At 46.7% G+C, this 23,144-nt stretch overlaps 1 protein-coding gene across 5 annotated transcripts in view; it reads left to right on the forward strand.

Moving 5' to 3' along the window:
* SLC24A1 (solute carrier family 24 member 1) overlaps positions 1-23,144 on the forward strand; it is a 38,353-nt gene that overhangs the window by 6,116 nt on the left and 9,093 nt on the right. For 2 of the 5 annotated variants that reach the window (XM_030814594.1, XM_030814592.1), the window contains exons 2-6: positions 11,631-11,739; positions 15,787-15,873; positions 16,965-17,056; positions 21,278-21,868; positions 22,590-22,679. In XM_030814594.1, coding sequence (XP_030670454.1) covers positions 11,631-11,739; positions 15,787-15,873; positions 16,965-17,056; positions 21,278-21,868; positions 22,590-22,679 — 969 coding nt within the window. Of the gene's footprint in view, positions 1-10,162; positions 10,217-11,630; positions 11,740-14,263; positions 14,366-15,786; positions 15,874-16,964; positions 17,057-21,277; positions 21,869-22,589; positions 22,680-23,144 lie in introns of those variants that run through there. The other 3 variants (XM_030814591.1, XM_030814593.1, XM_030814595.1) reach the window with 3 other exon arrangements.

A 23,144-nucleotide genomic window follows, 5' to 3' on the forward strand; every position in this document is an offset into this window, starting at 1 on the left:
GGAGTGCACTGGTGTACTCATAGCTCACTGCAGCGTAGAACTCCTGGGCTCAAGCAATCCCCACCTCAGCCTCCCTAGTAGCTGGGACTATAGGCATGTGCTACCATGCCCAGCTAATTTTTAATATTTTGTAGAGATGGGGACCTCACCATGTTGCCCAGGCTGGTCTCAAACTCCTGGTCTTAAGTGACCCTCCCACATCAGCTTCCCAAATTGCTGAAGTTACAGTCATGAACCACCACACCTGGACCCTTTAGCATTTTTTAAATGTCATCACCCCTTCAAGGATGCTTATTTCCCTTTAACCAGATCATAAGTCTGGTCACATCAGGCTTATCACTGCTACTAAGTGGGGAAATAATTTTTGTACCTCCTAAAGGGCCAAGCCCAGTGTCTTATTCTTAGAGGAAGTTCCATAAGTATTTAGTTCAGTTTCCTCAGGTAATCCTAAAAGTTCCAGAACTCTAGTTTAGTGAGACAAAGGAGTCAGGTGTTGAGAATCTTGCTTACGGAGAGCCTATTCCATACATATATTGTCTTAACAATTTCTCATAAAACCGTACAAGGAATAGATTACCTTCATCTTGCAGGTGAGGAAACTGAGGCTCAGAGAGGATAATTAACTCAGCCAAAATTACACAGCTACTTGGTGATCCTTATAATTGATCATGAATCACAATATCTGGGTTTTAAGCCAGGTTCCATTGCTGACTATTCCTGTTTCCCTGGGCAAGTCAATGCAATACAACAAACCATTATTATTAAGTTAAATGAAAGCCAGTGTGGGAAATAAAAAGATTGTATCCAGTAGAAGGGACAAGCCTAGAGAAAGTTAACTGCAATGAAGTGAACCCTGTGCAAAGTGCTACGAAGCCACTTTGCTTTGCAAACAGGTCTTAGGTTGCTCATCTGTAAAGTGAATGGATGAGCTAAGTAGAAGTTGGCAAACTTTTTCTGTAAAGGGCCAGACAGTAAATGTTTTAGGATTTGCAAGCCATATAGTCTCTGTCAAAGCTACTGAACTCTGTCCTTGTAGTGTGAAAGCAGCTACAGATAATAAATAAACTAATTGGAATGGCCACGTGGTATTTTACTAAGAGCAACATACTTCCAAGTATTCTTCTTCCTGAGCAACTTGGAAACATACAATCAGCAGAGAACAATCCATTTTATCACTGGATATTCACCCACCTGATAGCTGTTGAGTTTCTGAGCTGGAGGATCTTTCACTTTACTGTTTATTCTGCCCTGAGTATCTAGAATCAGGATAAAGGTGTTTTAGGAGTGATTCTAATCAGAATTTACTTAAGAATATTTCCAGAAAAAAATAAAGGACTTAGTATCGGACATAGACATATAGTAAGTATTTTAGAATCTCACTTTTGACACTGGCTGAAAAAAATTCAAAGCTAAAAATATTTTGGACAACATTGTCAGATTGACATATATTGGTTTGAGGATGCCTTTTATGACCCCAATAAGGAAATGGTAAATGTTTGCATAGTTATCAACACAGTCTAACTCTGAACACAGGCTGTCTCTCTGAAACTTAGTTTTCAAGTATACTTGGTTTTGAAGCTCTCAGTGTATTTGTTCTGGCCAAAAATGATAAATCTCTGACCTGCCTTGACCATGCATAGTCACAGAAAGCCAACAGACAGAAAAGCGGAGGCGCTAGGCTGGCTGAAAAGCCTTATTGGTATTTGAAGGACAGCAGGGGCCCTTCTTTATATTTGACTAGATAAGCCAGGAAGCACCAGCCATCTGCCTGAGGTGTATGATTAGCAAGACAGTCCTGTGGAAAGCCAATGGCAAAAAGGGATGCAAAGCAGAGAAAAGAGCCTAATTGGGGCTACTTTGGAAGCTCCATACTCACACTGTTCCCTCTAGAATACTCCTGGGGAAAAGTCTGCCATTCTCTCCTAAATGCTCTGGGGGCTATTTTCATCCTGGAAGGACTTTTTAATTTATTTTTGAGACAAGGTCTTGCTCTGTTGCCCAGGCTGGAGTGCAGTGGCGCAAGCACGACTCACTACAGCCTTGACCTCCCAGACTCAGGCAATCTCCCTCCTCAGCCTCCTGAGTAGTTGGGACTACATGTGCATGCCACCACACCCAGCTAATTTCAAAAACTTTTTGTAGAGAAGGTGGGGGCGGTGGGGAGGATATGGGGGTGTGTCTCACTATGTTACTCAGGCTGGTCTCAAACTCCTGGCTTCAAGCAATCCTCTCACCTTGACTTCCCAAAGTGCTGGGATTACAGGTGTGAGCCACCACACCTGGTCCCTGGCAGGATTTTAAAAATTATACCAATCGACAAGACCTCAAGCAGACAAACCTGCTGCCTGTTTAGGGGCTGGTCCTCCCCTTTCTTATCAGGGTTGGCATTTATCCTAAGGGCTTCTATCAGTGACCTGCAGAGCCAGCTACCTGCTTTGGACGCAAGGGGCTGTGTGCAGGAAGCAGCCACCGAGGCCCCCCCTGCCTCTGTGGGTCCTGCCCACACTAGATTCCAGGGAACTCACTGTGCTGCCAAAGGGCCCACTGTAGCCTCGGCTGAGGGGTTCCCTTCTTCGACTCTTTGAATAATAATCAGCTTCCCTCTAATTGTCAGGAAAAGATGGTAAGAGTAGAATGCTCAATTTTAGGGTTTGTCTTCATAAAATTTTCTTAATCTTTTGGCCAGGTGTGGTGGCTCACACCTGTAATCCCAGCACTTTGGGAGGCCGAGGTGGGTGGATCACTTGAGGCCAGGAGTTCAAGACCAGCCTGGCCAACATGGTGAAACCTCATCTCTACTAAAAATACAAAAATTTGCCGGGCGTGGTGGCACGCGCCTGTAATTGCAGTTTCTCGGGAGGCTGAGGCAGGAGAATTGCTGGAACCCAGGAGGCAGAGGTTGCAGTGAGCTGAGATCATGCCACTGCACTCCGGCCTGGGCAACAGAGCAAGACTCTGTCTCAAAACAAAACAAAACCAAAACCTAACCACAATATTAAAAAAAAAAAGTTAAGCTTTCAATGTTCACCTACCAGTGGGTGCCAGCAGATGACAAAATGGATGCATAAGAAACAAACAAATATTAACAGAAAAACTCAAACATCTGATCACATCTAGTTTAACAGTTTGTTGTTTTCATGGATATGTGTAAGCTTGTAGTTGAGATTTTGCATGCATTCATACAACCCAGTAATATTTTCTCCTAGTGCATATGATGGGATTCAATATGAAATTAGATATTCATGGTGTTCTACAAAGAACAGCATAATTTCTAGATGCTCTGCCCCCTGAATTAATTGTAAATATGCAACCAACAGAATTTTTTTTAGTGTGGGGGAGTGGACATATGGATGATAAACAAAATAAACTAAGATGTTAATTTCAGCATATGACAAGTGCTGTAAAGGAAATAAACAGGGCATGTGATAGAGAGTGATTGTAAATAATAGTGGGCCCCCTTTAGTGAGGGAGAGTCGGGGAGGTCTCTTGGAGGAGAATTTCAAGTAGAGATCTGCAGAATGAGAAGGGAAACCACCCCATCGCCAGTGACAAGAATTCCTGGAAGAGGGAACAGCATTTGCAAAAGCTCAGAGCTGGAAAAGAGAGCTTGGCACATTAGAGGAAAGAATAAAGGCCAGTGTGGTTAGTGAGTAATAGGGAGAGGGGTACAGAATACCACTGGAGAAGAGGGTGGGAGCTATTAGTTTGGTGCAAAAGTAATCGTGTTTTTTGCCATTACTTTCGCTTTTAATAGCAAAAACCGCAATTACTTTTGCACCAATCTAATACTCCATGCAGGGCCCTGTGCATCAGATACAGAGTTTGGATTTTATTTTATTTTTATTTTTGAGACAGAGTCTCGCTCTGTCGCCAGGCGTGGAGTGCAGTGGCGCGATCTTGGCTCACTGCAACCTCTACCTCCCAGGTTCAAGCAATTCTGCCTCAGCCTCCAGGCACACGCCACCACACCCAGCTAATTTTTGTATTTTTAGTAGAGACGGGGTTTCACCATGTTGGCCAGGATGGTCTCAGTCTCTTGACCTTGTGATCTGTCCGCCTCGGCCTCCCAAAGTGCTGGGATTACAGGTGTGAGCCATCGCGCCCAGCCCGGATTTTATTTCAAGCTCAACAGGGGAATGAAGTAATGAGAGTCCTCCCTAGCTGCTGAGTAGAGAATGAATTGTAGGTGTGCAAGAGTGGAAGCAGGCAGTCCAGTTGGGAGGCTGTGGTGGCCTGTTTATATGTATTTGTGAATGTTTTAAGACAGAATCATCTGGACTTGGTGAGAAGTGGATATGGAGGGTGAGAGAATCAGGAAAATCAAGGATGCTGCTGATCTTTTTGGCTTGAGCAGCAGGGTGGATGGTAGTGCCATCCACTGAGAAAGAAGAGTAAGTTTAGGGAGACTCAAGAGTTCCCACTTTGGAATAGTGAGTTTGGGTGCTTAGGTCACTTCCAAGTGGGTATATCTTGGAGGCAGTGGAATAAGTGAGTCTGAAGCCCAGGAACAAAGTCTGGGCTGGAAACAGAAAATTGTGAATCACCAACGAATGTATGGTAATTAAAATCAAGAACTGGCTGATGCTACTCTGAAAGACAGATAGTCTGGGAGTAATCCCTCAAGAACCCCAACATTCATTGAGCAGACATTCATTGAACATCTTTGTATGAGGCCTGTGATAGGTCTGGCATATGGTGATAAATAAAGCACAGTTCCAGCTCTCAAGGAGCTTAGTCTAATGGAGGAGGTGGAGTTAATCTAGGTTTTGTGGGGCCTGATACTCACTAAGAAAAAGAATATAAAAATGTTGCCACAAAATTAGGTGCAAGCCTTGGAAGGGATTTGTGTAGGAGAGTGACGAGCCCTGAAGCTTAAGCTTCATCATCTCCATGGTAAATCCTTCTCAGCGGGAAAGACAGATAAGTAAAGCAGTAGTTTACACTATCATGTGTAATGTTATACTTACAGCACAGGTAAGTGCTGAGGGATTTAGTACTGCAGAGAGCCGACATCTCAACAGACCAGAGGGTCAGGGAAGGCTTCCTAGGGGAGGGGATACTTAGCTGAATCTTGAAGGACAAGCAGGAATTCACTGACTATACAAGGGCTAGGGAGTCTCGTAGCAATGTGCAAAAACCAGAGAAATGAGAGGGCAAGAAGAGACTGTAGCCACCAGCTGCATACAGCTGTTGAGCCCTGGAAATGCAGCTAGTCAGATTCGTGATGTGCTATGAGTTTAATATATACACTGGGTTTCAAAGGCTTGGTCTGAAAAAATGGATGTAAAACACCCCAATATTTGTAATATTAATTACATGTTGAAATTATATTTCAGGAATATCAGGTTAAAGTGTGTTATTAAAATTAATTTCACAGCAGGGCACAGTGCCTCATGCCTGTAATTCCAGCACTTTGGGAGGCTGAGGTGGGTGGATCATCTGAGGTCAGGAGTTTGAGACCAGCCTGGTCAACATGGTGAAGGCTCATCTCTACTAAAAATACAAAAATTAGCCGGGCGTGACGGCAGGCGCCTGTAATCCCAGCTACTCAGGAGGCTGAGGCAGGAGAATCACTTAAACCTGGGAGGCAGAGGTTGCGGTGAGCCAAGATCTTGCCACTGCACTTCAGCCTGGGTGACAGAGTGAGACTCTGTCCCAAAAAATAAAAAAATTAATTTCACTTGTTTCCTTTACTTTTAAAAAATGTGGCTACTAAAAAATTAAAATTACATATATGGCTTGCATTATATTTCTATTGGGCAATACTGGACAGCAAGTACGCAGGAGGCTGTGCTAAGTTAAGAAGTTTAGACTCTTACTGGATGACAGTGGGGCTCCCAGTGTGTTGGGAGGGACATGATATGCTTTGCTCAGAAACCCACTCTGGCTGAGGGGTGGTGAATGTGCTGGAAGAGGAACGGATCAGAAGTCAGGAGGCTGTGCAGGACTGTAGGCAGGAGAGTGCAGAGACAAAGTGAAATGTGAGAACTCTCAGGAACGAGGTCTGACAGCTAGTTGGATGTGGGCTGTGAGGGAGAGGGAGGAATTTGGGTAGACTTCTGGGTTTCCAGGATAGACAAATGGAGTGGATTGGGGTGCAATACTGTATTCAGTGAAGGGCTAAAGTGAAGTGTGCTCTACCTGAGAGAAGCTGAGTGAAGGCAGGGCTCGGATAAGGGATTCAATAAATATTTGTTGAATGAATGTTAAAAAAAAATTTAAGACTAACGTGTGGTTCAGGAAATGTGTTATGGATGGTCGAGAAGAGGAATTGCTGTATCAGTGGGAAATAGCAAATGGAGGTCAGGAGGACAAGCCCACTAGGGGCTACCATGGTTTGCCACCTGAAGTTCCTATAAACAGCTGCAAAGGATCCCATTGCTCATCCTCAGCAAGAGGCATGAAGACATCCTCTTCTGTTACCTCAGCCTCTTGCTAATTGTTGTAAGGAGAAGAAGGTGGGGGTAACTGGGCTGAAGAAAGAGCAGGGAGAATGTTGTGATGTGAGAGGTGAATGTGTTTGTGAAAAAGGCATGTTCAGAAAGCACCTACTTTCCAGTGCTGTTACTCATAAATGGACTCATCAGCCACACCCAAATGTTGAGAAACATTCATGTCCATTTGCCTGAAATGTCGAAGTATGAAATAGAGCCACTAGGGAATATAGATTTGACCTCATTTCCTTATTTATGCTTGGGAAAATAAATGGGATTTAGTAAAACCAAATCAAAAGCACCAAAAAAAGAAAAAACTGAATGGAGATAAGATCAGGGTTCTAAACAAAAAGAAAAAAAAGAAAGAAAAAAAGAGAAGAAGACAGGATTCTGTCACCATCTTTGTGAGTGTGGGTAAGTGATGGAATCATTCTGCATCTCAGTTTTCACATCTAGCAAAATAGCTACAATAGTTTGAGTGTTGTCTATTTCACAGAGTTAGTCATATCAAATAAGAAAATGGATATGAAAGACTTCAGAAAGTTAGAAGTGCATACTGAAATTAGCCATGAACAATGAATCCTTAGAAAGGTATTTTGACTTGAATAAATCTGAATGGCAGAGAAACCATTAGGCGTGTGCACCATGGGGCAAAGATCAGTCTCTCCTACCCCTTGGTGTACAGAACCATCCACCCCAGAGTGTAGATGGGACCCTCACAGTTCTTTGCCTCTAAAGAGAACTCTTGGCCAGGCGCAGTGGCTCACACCTGTAATCCCAGCACTTTGGGAGGCCGAGGTGGGTGGATCACAAGGTCAGGAGATTGAGACCATCCCGGCCAAAAACACAAAAATTAGCTGGGCCTGGTGGTGCACGCCTGTAGTCCCAGCTACTCAGGAGGCTGAGGCAGGAGAATCGCTTGAACCCAGGAGGCTGAGGTTGCAGTGAACCGAGATTGTGCCACTGCACTCCAGCCTGGCGACAGAGTGAGACTCCGTCTCAAAAAAAAAAAAAAAAAAAAAAAAAAAAAAAAAAAAAAAAAAAAAGAAGAAAAAAGAGAACTCTTTGGGTGAGGGTTGGATGTGAGAAATAGTGAGATGGCTGGGCCAATGGGTTCAGTGCTGTAGCCTCTTATATCCCAGTAAACTTACAGGCGTGTCACGAAAGAGTTGGGGGGATTTCTTAAAATGCACAGTGCCCCCTTCATATGCAGATTGGTTATTTATACTGTTTCATTCATTTTTATGCTCATTCATTCATTTAGCAATATGTATCCAAGCATTCAAACCTCTCCCAATCCTTCAAAGCTTACTCAAATTCTAGCTACTTCAAAAAGCTTCCTTGCCCATCACAGCATAGCACCTATCTGTGCCTTTTATTTCAGGAACCACATTCTTCTTTGTTATGCATCTGTGTTATCATTGGCCTCAATTTCTTTCTGGACACAGAATCCATGTCCTAAGCATCTTTGTATCCCTAAAGCCACCAGAATAGCACCATATAAATAGTATAGCAGGTTCTCAGTAAATAAGAACTGAATGAATGAATAAGTTGGAGGGATGGCTGAGTGGCCTTAGATCAAGCGCTATTTTCTATATTTTCTGAGCTGAACAAAGAAGGGAGTGTAGCAAGTTCAGTTCTGGTTTAGCCATGGAGGTTGGTGGAATGAGGGAAGCAATGAGAAGGTAAAGATGATTGCTGAGGGCAGCTATTTGTGATCCTGCTGCTTAAAGATAACACTAAAGGCTGGATGTGCTGGCTCACACCTGTGATCCCATCACTTTGTGGGGGTGAAGCAGGAGAACTGCTTGACCCCAGGAGTTCGAGACCAGGTTGGACAACATAGAGAGACCCGATCTCTACAAAAAACAAAAAAACGTAGCCAGTCACTCACACCTGTAATACCAGCATTTTGAAAGGCAGAGGTGGGTGAGTCACTTGAGCACGGTTTGAGACCAGCTTGGGCAATATGGTGAAATCCCATCTCTACAAAAAATACAAAAACTAGCTGGGTGTCGTAGTACACACCTGTAGTCCTAGCTACTTGGGAGGCTGAGGTGGGAAGATGGCTTGAGCCCAGGAGGTCAAGGCCACAATGAGCCGTGATCGTGCTACTCCACTCCAGCCTGGGCAACAGAGCAAAACTCTGTCTAAAAAATAATAAGACTGAGTGCAGTGGCTCATGCCTGTAATCCCAGCACTTTGGGAGGCCGAGGTGGGTGGATCAACTGAGGTCAGATGTTTGAGACCAGCCTGGCCAATATGGTGAAACCCCATCTCTACTAAAAAATACAGAATTTAGCCGGATATGGTGACAAACACCTGTAATCCCAGCTACTTGGGAGGCTGAGGCAGGAGAATTGCTTGAACCCAGGAGGGGGAGGTTGCAGTGAGGCGATATTGCACCACTGCACTCCAGCCTGGGTGACAGAACGAGACTCTGTCTCAAAATATAATAATAATAATAATAATAATAATAATAATAATAATAAAACAAAAGCACTAAAGGTCACTTGGGAGTGTCTACTCATTCAGCTCCCTTTACTGAGCACCTCCTGTTCTCAGTAAGACACTGTGCCACAAAGAAGGGAAACAGATGACTGTAAGTTCATTGCATGGCAATAAAAGAAAAAAAAGGTAGAGTCTACATGTAGCTGGTAGACAATTCATGCAGTGAAAAGTTAAAACAGTGTTTTTTTTAAAAAAAAAAGTTCAAATGATATTACAAGGCTGTGAGTGTAAAGTGGCAAGCTAGTGGTTCAGACAGTAAATACACAGGCTTAATTCTTCTTCATCTTGGATTGTCTAGGGCTGTCCCACTTCCCAGCTGGCTGCCCCATAGCTTTCCCAAAACACTAGTACTTACCGGAGCACACAGCTGATTTTAGTATCACAGAATGTGCTCACTGTTATACAGCTTTCCAGGAGAGAGGTATTGTAATGAGCTGAAGGGAGGGTGGGAGGGGGCATGGAAGGGGCATTTGGGAAAGCTTCATACAAGAATTCACCCTGAATTTTGTAAAAAATGGATAAGACTTGAGTAGGCAGAAAGGAATGGAGAAGGCATCTTAGGCAGGAGGAAAAGGCATGAACAAGGGAACAAGAGTTAGAATGGATTAAGTGTATTTAGAGGACAGTTCATTTTCATTTATTCATTCATTTAATAAATATTTATTGAGCTCTTGCTAAGTGCTGGGCAGTGTTCTCATGCTGGCGAATGAATAAAAGTGGTGAATAAAATACTCTACCTTCAAGATGCTAGTGGGGCAGTCAACTTATTTCCACAAATAAATTGGGGAAAGCGCTGTGAAGGAAAAGAACAGGGGTCTATAAAAGAATTATACATGGCTTCCCAGAGGAAGGTGACACTTAAGTGGAGACCAGAAGCCTGAGGAGGGAAAGAGCATTACGGACAGGGGGCGAGGGGCCCTGTGATGAGAGTTTTGAGGCGGGTGAAGAGGATGGCACATTTCAGAAACCCAAAGACAGTTGGTGCCACTGGACTATGGCGAGTGGACACATTCGACTGGCGGTACTGCATTGCAGGCTGAAGCCAGATTATAGAAGGTCAGACTGGAGGGATGGAACATGTTGAAACATTTTCTGAGACCAGGTTATCTCGGAGTGTGTTTCTGTATTTCAACCTGAGGACTTCCGTGGAGAGAGGGATGTAGGGAGAAAGTGAGGGTCTTGCCACAACATCTCGTGACTCCTCTCCCTGTTTGCAGCCGGGCGATGGGGCCATTGCGGTGGATGAGCTACAGGATAAGAAGAAGCTGAAGGTGGGTGCCGTATGGAGTCTGCCCAGTGGGGACACTGCAGGGTCTCAGTGGATGGTCACAGGCCCAGGGTATTGTGGCCCTGAGCTGGGGACCCTGGCTGTGCTCAGGCCTAGGAAGCTCCTGGGAGCACTGCCAGGGTGACGCAAGAGAGGAGAGGGCTGCTTTTCTGAGAACTCTCACCTCTAGATGGCCTTTGAGGAGGTGCTAGTTTGGGAGCTAAGTCTGGAATGTTACAGTCCGCTCTGCCATTAGCTTGCTGTGTGACCTTGGGCTTCAGATTCTGCATCTGTAAAATGACTGTTTGAACTAGATGAATTCAAGTCCTAGTGTACAGCCCAACATTGTATGATTGATATAAAAGCCGGATTACCTATGGCTTTGGAATGCCCCAGAACTAAGAGAAAGATAGCAGGGGAACTGGAGAAGACAGGAGTCTGAGGTTTCTGAAAAACTGTGTCTTAGCTGTTTATAGCCTATGAAGTATCTGGAAAGAATTATGGGGAACTTTGAAAGGAGTTCCAAACCTGAACCTAAAGAACCTCCCCCATCCAAAGAAAATCTCTGACTTGTAGTGAAGTACTGTGTCACCACAGCCACTAGATGGCAGAAGAGTTCAGCTCAGAGGGATGAGGGGGCAGAAAGGAGGGAGGAAGAAGAGAAGGGAGGGAGGACTCAGCAAGTGTGGAAGTGTTGTCTTTGGATGTTCCATTGTAAATCAGATGATATTTCTATATGTGTCACTATGAATAAGTGTCACATCTGTGTCTGTACAGTATAGATGTGTGTGTATGTGTGTACCTGTGAGGGTCTCTGAGCACTTGGGCAGAAAAAAAAAAAAAAAAAACAAAAACAACTGAACTGGGAATCAGAAGACCTGGGTACCAGTCTGACTCTTTCATTTACTTCCTGCATGACCTTGACTTAGGCACCTAGCTTCTTTGAGTTTTCCTTTCCCTTTCCATAGATGGGGATCATAGCTTTGCTTATCTCTGGGAGTGGGGCAATGATAAAACGTGATAATGCTCTTTGTGGACTGTAAAGGGCTGTAGCCATGTGCAGTGGGTCTGTCTGTGTGGTGTGTGGGTGAGGGAGTGTTTCTGAGGATGTACTTGCAGGGATGTGCAAACCCTTTGTAACGTGATATTCCTAATACACCAGGTTGCTCCCTGTGGAGACTTTGGGAAATTATTCAGTACATAAAACAAAATAGTCCTGGAAGAGCTGAGGGGAGGCTGAGAAAGAAAGTAGTGTAACTCTCCTGGTTGGAGGTGGAGGAAGAGGGGAGGTCAGGATAAGGCATCTGTGCTTTCTCCCTGATCTTTATGGGAAAGAGGCAAGGTTAGTGATGCCCTCATGTGGTTCCTCCCCTGGCTTGGACAGGGGCCCACTGAGGCCTGTGCGGCTCTCCTCTCAGCTCCCGTCCTTGCTGACCCGAGGGAGCAGCTCGACCTCTCTGCACAACAGCACCATCCGCAGCACCATCTACCAGCTCATGCTCCACAGCCTGGACCCCCTGAGGGAAGGTAAGCAAGGCCTCTCCAGACCTGTGTGGTCTGCCCCATCCACTCCTTCCCTCCTGCAGCTGGAGAAGAACTGGGACCTGAAAATCCTAGAGGCAGTGAGGAGGGAGTGGGAAGAGATAATAAGCAGAGGAAAGTAGTAAAAGTCGGACAGTCTGGGAAAGAGGGTGGAGACCAAGACAGGGGACTCACCAAGAGAGGGCAACAAGGAACACGGAGGCTAAGGTCCTTGGGTATCCACATCCCACTTCCCTGCCTCTGTCCCTCCCTATAAAATGAAGGCGTTAACCTGCAGTTAGGCTGTGAGTACCATGTGCTCTGCACAGGTTTGGGTTGGGGCTGCCCTGCAAAGCCTACTGCCCAGGAGTCAGCCCCAGTGTTCCACGGAGAGAGTCTAGCCAGGCAGCTCGGCCCAGGCTGACTGGCTTGGGCTGCTTCTGGGGACACCTCTTGTAGGGTCCCAAAGCCCAGAAGTTCTTAGTGGCACTTCCTTTTGCTTTATATTCAACTCTGGAGTCCTAGGAAACCTGCCAACTCCTCCCCAAGTCTGGAATCCCAAAGGGCACCCTGGAAACTGCCAGGACCCTTTTAAGGGTGATGAGGCTAAGAGCAGGGTTCAAAGTACAGTGGGGGCTGTTGTCCAATTTGACAAATGGTGGCAGTGGCTGAGATTCTCACTGTCCACCTTACCAAATCCTGCCTTCTGCTTCTCTTCCCCAGAGAGCTGCCCCTAACATGCATCTCAGACCCCTAAAGGGAACTTCTCAGCTACTCTCCTGCTCCCACTTGAGGTCAGGAGTTTGAGACCAGCCTTGCCAACATGGTGAAACCCTGTCTCTACTAAAAACACAAAAATTGGCACACACCCATAGTCCCAGCTACTTGGGAGGCTGAGGCAGGAGAATCGCTTGAACCCGGGAGGCGGAGGTTGCAGTAAGCCAAGATCATGCCACTGCACTCCAGCCTGGTGACAGAGCAAGACTCCATCTCTGAATAAATAAATAAACCATACTGTGAAAAGCTGCATCAAAGACAATGATGAAACCTTCCTTAGGAATTCCTCACGGTAAGAACAGAGGGAGAGAGAAAGGGAGAAAAAAATTAATCTAAGCTGCTAATGGAGCTATTAGGAAAAAAGGAGAGAGAGAGAAAAGAAAAAATAAAAAGCAATTCCTCAAGGTAAACCTCAGCAGACATTGTGAGAGAGGCCACCCCCAAATGTCAGCTCTAGAAAAATAGTACCTCTGGGGTTTGCAGAATGGAAGCTGCAGCCCCTGACAGCCTCTGGTGATGAGTGCTGGGGCGCTCTGGCCAGGGCCCCATGAGGAAAGCTGTATCTTTGGGTCATCAGTGGCTACTCCCAGAGGAATCACTGACTCTAGCAAAGTCCTGATGATAAAGACCTCTTGGATGGGACTGGAGGGACCCCAGCTGGGCATCTCCATGACCAGCAGCCTCCAGCTGGCCTACTTGTCCTAACAGGATTATGTGATGTTTAGGCCAGGCTGAGGTCAGAGGAGATTGATGCTAAAGCCATGATCCGGCCCTGCTGAGAGGGGAGAGGCATGTGAGGAAACAAGTGCCCAGGAGCCAGCAGCAATCATCCCAGGGAGGACAAGCATGCTGGTACATTGTCTCTGGGTGTCTTTGGGGCATGGAATAGCTCTCACGGTGCATGACTGCAGATGTCCTCTGGGATTCAGTCATGCTCAAGAGCCCAGCCTGATTCTACACCGTGAGACAACATGTGGGAGGGGCGGGGACCATGCAGGGCTGTGATGAGGGCCTTTGTTCCCCAGGCTCTCTAGATGCACATTTGTGTTTTCGTATGCTGTTTCCAGATGGCCATCCAGATGTTTCCACTCTCTCCAGGTGTTCCAGCTCTTTCCACAGAGCTGATCCGTGGAAAAGATGTTTCCTGGGGTCTGAACTCTCACCTTCTCTGTGAAGGGGCTTTTCCTCTCCAGGGACCCATGCCTTTTCTGGTGATTTCACTTGGATGTGTATGAGACAGGGTGGGGGAGACCCTGCAACTGACCTGCTTTCCTCAGTAACGTGGGAAGTGAGAGTCTAGGCTGTGATGAGGATGAGAAGGAAAGGGGGAAGCTTGTGTTTATGGCTAGCCCTTCCAGCAACAGTCAGCAGATATTCTCAGTGCCAAGACCAGAACTAAGGGAGCCCTCCTGTGACAGCAGCTACACATTGCTCAACAGAAGACTTCAGGGTTTGATTAGTGCCAAGGGGGCACTGGGGTTGTCTGGATGAAGGTTTGTTGGCCCCCGACCTCTCAGTTCTGATGAGGACCCAGGCCCACCAGGCCACTTCGAGGGACCACACGTGTCATAGTGGCTCTACCCATGGAGCTTATTGCCAGAGCCAGCTGCAGCTGAACTAACTCTGAGAGTTTAGGAGACAGGTAGAGAGGAGGAAATTCCAGACCCATTTATCTGTTTCCTGCCTGTCTTGGAGCCAGGCAGAGGCTTTGATCCACCCAGCTTCCCAGATTGCACTTTCCAGCTTCTCTGTTTCCTCTCCGTCCATCTGTATTACAGACTAGATAATCTCCAGGGTTCCTTCTAACTTGGACCCTCTGGGATGCTGGCATCATCACTGTGGGGTTGCTTCCCAGGTAGGACAGCTGCTCTCAACTACTCTTGTCAATTTGTTTTCATCATTGCTGTTGTTGTTGTTACAGCTAAAAGTTATAGAGTGCGTTCTAGGTGCCAGACACTGTTTTGACCATATTCATGTATAAATTCATTTACTTTGTCACCAACTCTGGAAGATTTTACAGATGAAAAATCTGAAGTACAGACAGCTTAAGGAATCACCCAGTTAGGTCCACAGCTATAGTGCAAGTGGCAGAACTAGGATTCAAACCCAGGTCATCAGGCTTCAGAATTCGTGCTAAAGTAACAATATGAGTGAGGCCAGCATTTGCAGCAGTAAAAGTGTTTTTATTTATTTTGTCTCATGGATCCTCATCACATCAGTCCCCTGAGGATATGATGGTATTGCCTTTTTAGAGAGGATGCTGAGGCTTAGTGACGGGTACACAGGCTTCCCAAAGTCACCCAGTGCTCATGGGGCAGAGCCAGTCTAAATTCAGAATAGAGCCCATCGATCCCATGACACCACTTTGTTCTTCACTTGCACCACTGCCCTCACCCTCCCAGGCCACACAGCTGTGGGCTCCTTCATCTCAGCCTTGGTCCTTCTTCCCTTCTCACCTTGAAATTATACACGTAAAGCGCTTTGCATGTTTCCTGGCACACAGTCCCAGTGAAAGAGAGTTGCCTGTCCCGTGTTTCTCACCTGGAAATCAGGGCAGCACAATTCTGTGCATGCTGCCCTGTGGGCCTCCAGCAAGGCATGTGCATAGGGATCTGAAGGAGGCCCTTCTCGGGCTCTTGTTTTGCCTGGGGTCAAAAAGGGTGTATCCGAGAGCTTGTTGGTCAACCATTTCCCCTTTTCCACTGGAGAGGGAAGGCTTATGAACATGGCCATCAGTCGTCCCCCTGGAGCTATAACAAAGCTTCTAGTAGATTCATAGAAAGTAAGCTACAAAGATAATATAGTCCAAGGATGGCAAAAACATCTCCCTGCAATTATTTCTCCATTCCATGTCTATCACAGACATTACCAATCAATCATGGTACTTTCCTACAAAGTTTGGGTCAGAGTCCTTCTCAATTCAGTATCCAAGCAGGCCATCACTTGAGCTTGTAAAGGAAATAAATCCTATTTCTTGGTCCTGAGTCCAACCATGTCATTTTACCAGAGAGGAAATAAGCCCTGAGAAGGGAAATGACTTACCCTAGGTCACAGCCAGTCAGTGACAATGCAGAGAATGTAAGACAGAACTTTGGGAATTAGGCACCACAACTAGGCCTCGTAGGATCAGAATCCAGATGTCACAACCCCCATGGCAGCCTTTTCCCACGCTCTGCAGCTGCCCTCTGGCTGCTCAGCTGACTGTCCTAACTGAAAGGGCATGGCAGGGATGATCCTACGATTCCAGGTAAGATGTATGTCCTGTCTCATTTGCAGTTCGCCTTGCCAAGGAGAAGGAGGAGGAGAGCTTGAATCAAGAGTCCAGAGCCCAACCCCAGGCCAAAGCAGAAAGCAAACCAGAAGGTGAGAGGATGGCCAGACCAGTGGGTTTTCTCCTGCCCCCCTCTCCCTGCTGTCAGTAGTGAGCTTGGCCTGGAGGCAGCAGCCAGCCAGGCCAGGGGCTAGGCACATCTTTGACCTCTGTGAACCAGTCAGAGTGATGGTTGGGTGTTGCCCTGATCGCCGCTCCACTCCAGACTCTTCCTTCCCAGGTGCTGTCTTTCTGACATGGCTGCTGGTCTGAGAGTGGCCCCATACAGCTTCCTCTCCATTTTCCACAGCTGGGGTAGGCAAGGGAAGGCAGGGGGTTGTTGAACTCCCACTTCTTTTTGCTAAATCTCATCCCAAATGAGACTGTGGGGCTTTATTTCTTCTTCCTGTCTCTTCTGTACAAGAACAGTGTTGCTAGTTATTGGTCTGAAATCAGCAACCCCAGTGAGGGAAGGCTACCAGGGGTCTGGTGTCACAGAAGTCTAGTATCTGTGTGGCAGCTAGGACTGAGAAAATGGGACAGCCACTGCCATGTGGGCTCTGCACGGCACACCAGGACTGGCTGATCCACCCAGCAACCCCTGGAGGGAGGTGGAACAGCAGTCATTCTTCCCATCCTATAGACAAGAGGCTCAGAGAGGTCAAGTGACTTCCCAAAGCCACACAGCCAAGAAGTGAGAGAACCTGTACCTAAACCTAGCTCTCCAGACTTTCCAAGTTTCCCTTCCCGTCAGTCCTGTTCCAAGGCTTCAAAAGCTGCTGCCTTTGGAATCAGCAGGATCCTTCCCCAAGGGTCATTCTCTGAGTGCTGGGAGCTTTACCCTGTCTCTGTTCTGGCTGCCCAGCTGTTGAGTGTCCTTGGCCACAATGGCCAGGATGGAAATGTCTGTGAATTATAGAGGATCACGGATGGTCACTTGCCAACTGTCTTCTCATGTGCAGATAGGTCAGGGCAATAACAATTCACATCATCTTACTTTTCCTACCAACAAGAAATTCCTCCAAATAAACCTTCGGAAACCCTGAAGTCCAATAGCCCTGTAGCCACTTATGCCAGCGTCTCTGCCAGCTTCCCTCAGAACCTTGTCCACTCTACTGATGTAACCCATGTTTATCCTTTAAAGATGAGGAGCCAGCCAAGCTCCCTGCGGTCACGGTCACACCAGCCCCTATTCCAGACATCAAGGGAGATCAGAAGGAGAATCCAGGCGGTCAGGTAGGCACCCAGCCTTGGCATAGACAAAATTGGAGAGGTCTAGGGAAGGAACTCTTGACCAAAAATACATCCTCTCTGAAGGTCTGAAATCCTATTTGAGGTTCATTCATCTGGGGGTAAATATTACTCTTTCTCTGAAGATCACTTGAAAAATACAAGTATCTCATGGGGCCGATTAACTCACTGGAACATCTTACATGAGTGAGCTAATATATTGACAATGTATTGTGAACTGTCACATGCTATAAGAGCATAAGGAATAATTGTTAGTGGGTCTGTCAGCAACTAGGTGACAGTGAGACCAGGTAGCTGCAGAGCACTGGGAAGCTTGAAATGGAGGTGGAAGGGTTGCTGGGTGAAGGCTTTCGAACCTTCTGAGGCTCCTCATTGCCTACTGCACCTAGTCAGGCATCTCAGCCTTGTCTGCAGAGCTTTCCAAGTCCTGACACTGCCCTGTCTTTACAGCCTCATGGTCTCTTCTTCTACCATGCTCCAGCCAAACTGGATTTCTTGTCTCCATGTTTTTCTTTTTTTTCTTTTTTCTTTATTTTTATTTTTATTTTTGTATTTTTAGTAGAGACGGGGTTTCAACATGTTGGCCAGGATGGTCTTGATCTCCTGACCTTGTGATCCACCCGCCTCAGCCTCCCAAAGTGCTGGGATTACAGGCATGAGCCACCACGCCTGGCTGTCTCCATGTTTTTCTACCTCCCAGCCTTGGCTCACATGGTTTCCTCTCCCTAGAATGCCTTTTCTCCTCCATTTTCATATATCCTCATCTTACCATGCACCCCACCCCCCTCCCCGGCCCCTGGCCGGTATAAACACCTTTATCATGTAGCTGCCTTGATCCACTCCAAATCTGAATGCCCCTGGTGCTCTGCACCTATCTCAGGGCTTTTACCAACTATCTTCCTTGGATTCTGAGCCTATTAGGTGGTGAGGTTCCTGAAGGCAAGATCGAAGTCTGAGTCATCCCTGTCTCCCCTACAGAGGGGAGCAGAATGCCTGGTGCACAGCTGGCTCGATATATGTTGAGTGACTGACAGTAAAAACATTCCACTTGCAAGTTCCATCTCTTTTTTTCTCTCCATTCAATACCCAGAAAGCGCTTGATTATATCTCGTCCTTAAGCCAGCAACTTTGGGTTCAGCGTCTAAGACAGCTTCATGGTAACATGAGTAGGCCTATTACCGCTAGCTCAAGTAAAAGGGATTAAGCGGATACAGAGGTATCCCCTGGAATCCCAGGGCAGGAAGTGAAGCTTGATCTCATGAAGAGCTGGGCCTAGGCCTGAGAAGGCATCTGTGACCCTGGTGGCTTCTCATTCCATGTCCTGCTCTCCCTCACATCCCTTCTCTGAGTACAGGCTCTATCATGGGCCTCTCTTGGCAGGCTGGCTTCATTTGTTCCCTTATGAGCACATATAACCCCAAGCTACTATCCCAATCCTGCGTCCACAGGAGAATCAGTGACTGGTTTCCAGTCTTAAAAGAGAGAGAATCGGGCTAGGTGCGGTGGCTCACACCTGTAATCCCTGCACTTTGGGAGGCCGAGGCAGGAGGATCATTTGAGGTCAGGAGTTCGAGATCAGCCTGGCCCACATGGTGAAACCCCGTCTCTACTAAAACAAAAATTAGCTGGGCGTGGTGGTGTGGGCTTGTAATCCCAGCTACTTGGGAGGCTGAGGCAGGAGAATCACTTGAACTCTAGAGGCGGAGGTTGCAGTGAGCAGAAGTCGCACCACTGCACTCCAGCCTGGGTGACAGAGCGAGACTGTCTCAAAAAAAAAAAAAAAAAAAAAAGCCTTCAGATGATTTTAATGTGCAGCACAATTGAGAATCACTCAGCATCCTTTGGGGGTTGCCAATATCATGACATTTGTTACAGACAACATATTTACTCTGTGAACACACAGCCCAGGGCTCTTGCTCAAGGGATGGACCAGCATATTGCTATAGGTTAGCTGGGTGCTTAATCTGAGGACACTCTGAATCAATGGCTTTTAATTTTATCTCTTTTTTTTTTTTGAGACTGAGTCTCACTCTGTCGCCTAGGCCGGAGTGCAGTGGCGCGATCTCAGCTCACCGCAACCTCTGCCTCCCGGGTTCAAGCGATTCTCCAGCCTCAGCCTCCTGACGAGCTGGAATTACAGGCACCTACAGGCACGCACCACCATGCCTGGCTAATTTTTTTTTTTTTTTTTTTAGTAGAGATGGGGTTTCACCACATTAGTCAGGCTGGTCTCAAATTCCAGACCTCATGATCCACCCGACTCGGCCTCCCAAAGTGCTGAGATTACAGGTGTGAGCCACCGCGCCCGGCCTATCTCTTAAAATTTTTTTTTTTTTTTTTTTTTTTTTTTTGAGACTGAGTCTTGCTCTGTCGCCCAGGCTGGAGTGCAGTGGCGCAATCTCGGCTCACTGCAAGCTCCACCTCCCGAGTTCACGCCATTCTCCTGCCTCAGCCTCTCCGAGTAGCTGGGACTACAGGCGCCCGCCACCACGCCCGGCTAATTTTTTTGTATTTTTAGTAGAGACGGGGTTTTACAGTGGTCTCGATCTCCTGACCTCGTGATCCGCCCGCCTCGGCCTCCCAAAGTGCTGGGATTACAAGCGTGAGCCACCGCGCCCGGCCCCTATCTCTTAAATTTTTTACGGGGGTATGGGGTCTCACTATATTGCCCAGGCTGGCCTGGAACTCCTGGGCTTTAGTGATCCTACTGCCTCAGCTGCCTGAGTAGTTGAAACATAGGCATCTACGTCTGAGACCACACCCAGCTATCAATGGCTTTTAGGGTGTGTGGAGATAGTCAGTGGTTCCCAAACACTGGTCTAAAGTGGATGTTTTAGGAACAGCTGTGAGTATGTTAAAATACAGATTCCTGGCTTCCAATCCTAGAGATTCTAATTCAGTTGGTCCAGGTGGGGTCAGAAAATCTGTATTTCTTGTTTCTCTTTGAGACAGAGTCTTGCTCTGTCACCCAGGCTGGAGTGCAGTGGCGCAGTCTCAGCTCACTGCAACTTCCACCTCCCAGGTTCAAGCAATTCTGCCTCAGCCTCCCGAGTAGCTAGGATTACAGGCACCTGCCACCACGCCCAGCTAATTTTTGTATTTTTAGTAGAGACAGGGTTTCACCATGTTGGCCAGGCTGGTCTCAAACTCCGGACCTTGTGATCTGCCCACCTCACCCTCCCAAAGTGCTCAGATTACAAGCATGAGCCACTGTGCCCGGCCTAAAAATCTGAATTTCTAATAAGCTCCTCAGGCTACCAAGTTTGGGAGCCAGACATTTCATTCTGCCCTTTACCTGGTATTGATTGGTAAAGCAGGATAGCTTGGTGGACCACCCATATTCAGATCCCAACTTCATCACTTATAAACCACGTGGACCATGGGAAAGTTACTTAGTTCCTTTTACTCTAGTTTCTCCATCTGTAAGATGGGCATAGTTTTATGCATATCATGAATTAACTGATTCATAAAGCACAGTAAGTGCTAGCTATTATTATTAAACTACTTCCCATGGTGCCTGGCACATAAAAACCCTCAATAAATAGGCATTATCATCCTTATTTTATAGATATAAGGTAATAAAACAATTTAAGAGTTTCAGTAGGCTCAGCAATGCATTGTGACCACCAAAGGATGTCATGCCATATTAAGCAACATTAATGGAAACATCGTATCTAAGACAAGGGAGGTGATAGTCCTGTTCCACTCCATGCAATATTCTGTATTCAGTTTTGGATGCCCTCCTCCTGGGATATAAGCTAATTAAAATGAGTTCGCCAGGATAGGGAGGAGGCTCTAGGCCATAGCATGTAAAAATGATATAAGGACCTGGGAATCTTTAACCCAGGGAAGAGAGCTGTCTCATGGAAGATTGATGTTTTGTAAGGCATCAAAGAGTAAACCTATACACGGGGGTAGAACTTTGATATAAATATGGACTTCAGATGAATCAGAGGTGCCAAAGATGACAGAAGCTGCTTCAGGTGGTGAGCTTTCCACCCCTGGAAATGATCAAATAAAAGCTGGACAGCCACTAGGTAGGAGTGTGGTCATGGGAATTCTGCTGAATTATCACACTAGTTTTCTCCTCATACTTAAGTTTTCAGATACCTTCTGAGAAGCACGCCAACAAAAAAATGGGGGAGTAACATAAGGAAAACAAGCAGAGCAGTTACCACACATTAATCTGTTGGTTTTGGATTGCAGGAAGATGTGGCTGAGGCCGAGAGCACAGGTGAAATGACAGGCGAAGAGGGCGAAACTGCTGGTGAAGGTGAAACTGAAGAGAAAAGTGGAGGTGAAACTCAACCAGAAGGTGAAGGTGAAACTGAAACACAAGGAAAAGGAGAAGAACGTGAAGATGAAAATGAAGCAGAAGGAAAAGGAGACAATCGAGGTGAAGGTGAGGGTGAAATCCACGCAGAAGATGGTGAAATGAAAGGTAATGAAAGTGAAACTGAAAGCCAGGAACTCAGTGCTGAAAATCACGGTGAAGCCAAAAATGATGAGAAAGGTGTAGAAGATGGAGGGGGAAGTGATGGAGGGGATAGCGAAGAGGAGAAAGAGGAGGAGGAAGAGGAGGAGGAAGAGGAGGAGGAGGAGGAAGAGGAGGAGAAAGAGGAGGAGGAAGAGGAGGAGAAAGAGGAGGAGGAAGAGGAGGAGGAAGAGGAGGAGAAGGGAAATGAAGAGCCTCTGTCCCTGGACTGGCCTGAAACCAGGCAGAAGCAGGCCATTTACCTCTTCCTCCTGCCCATCGTGTTCCCACTGTGGCTGACAGTCCCCGACGTCCGAAGGCAGGTGAGTGTGCTCATCTGTATCTCAGACTCTTTATCCAGCAAGGCTGTGGGGTCTTTAGGCACGCAGGGCTCACACTCAAGAGGAGGAAGAGGCCAGGGACAACCAGCTTAGCAGGGCTCCACCATTGAGATCTGGGAAGGTACTGAAGCCTTGGAGGGGGACGATGTGCTTAGGAGACATACCACTGGGACTGGGAGGCCCTAGACCTCATGTGCTTTATTCCCACTGCTATAAGCAGCATACACTAGTCCCTCTTTGACTCCTATCTCAGTTTCTTGATTTTAATTTGAGAATGATACCACTAAACCTCCTCCATATTTCACAGGAGTATTCCCAAAACCCAGGGAAATCACTGGTATTTATCAACATTCTTATTTGCAAGGAAAGGTCTGACCAGAAAGGAATGGTACAAGGAGGTTGCAAAAGCCAAACCAGATACCTAGATTGGCTTGGTTCTAGGGCAAGCAAACAGCTTTCTCCCGTCTGGTGACTGCTGTCCACCCTACTGGCTGGACTCCCCTACAGGTGTACCCCCAACCCCCACCCTTTTCCATCCATCTCAAGGTCCTCCCTGGAGAGAGAGCCCTCAGGTCAAATGTCTCCAGTTCCCCTCCATCACTCTTCCATTAGACCTTGTCACTGATTCTTGGGCTTGCTCAGAGGGGCCAAAGACCTTTAGCCTCTACAGCTTACTTCTCGTCCTTTTCAAACTTTCAAACAGGAGTCTAGGAAGTTTTTTGTTTTCACCTTCCTGGGATCTATCGTGTGGATAGCCATGTTCTCATACCTCATGGTGTGGTGGGCTCACCAGGTGAGTGAACAGCAGGAACGAAATCCTCTACCAGCAGGTCCCAAGGACACTTTCCTTCAGGATCAATCTCCGGTACTCAGGGAATCTCGAGGATCAAGTGAATTCGTGCAGTTTCTATGTTGTTTGTAAAGGCTTAAAGGTAGACTTTTTATTCCAGTGAACGCAGTGCTTCTCAAGTGTGACTTTTCTGTCATATCCTGTAGCATGGCATAGAAGGCCTTGGAATCCTGCCTGATTCCTGCTGACCTTGGCTTATTAGCCTTATTTCCTGCTTTCTCCATCATGTACCCATCCCTCTCACCTGGTGAAATCCTACACATTCTGAGAGCCAGCTGTTTCGCCTGCTCCCTGGCATTCAATTAGTCTTCCTCTGAGTACCCATAGTGTTTCTGTTCTGCCTGGAATACTGCACTGTAATAATTGTTTACTAGCTTTCCTCTCTAAAAGGCTGAGATTAGGGTCTAT

This window comes from Nomascus leucogenys, chromosome 6, assembly GCF_006542625.1.
Source record: "Nomascus leucogenys isolate Asia chromosome 6, Asia_NLE_v1, whole genome shotgun sequence".
NCBI lineage: Eukaryota > Metazoa > Chordata > Mammalia > Primates > Hylobatidae > Nomascus > Nomascus leucogenys.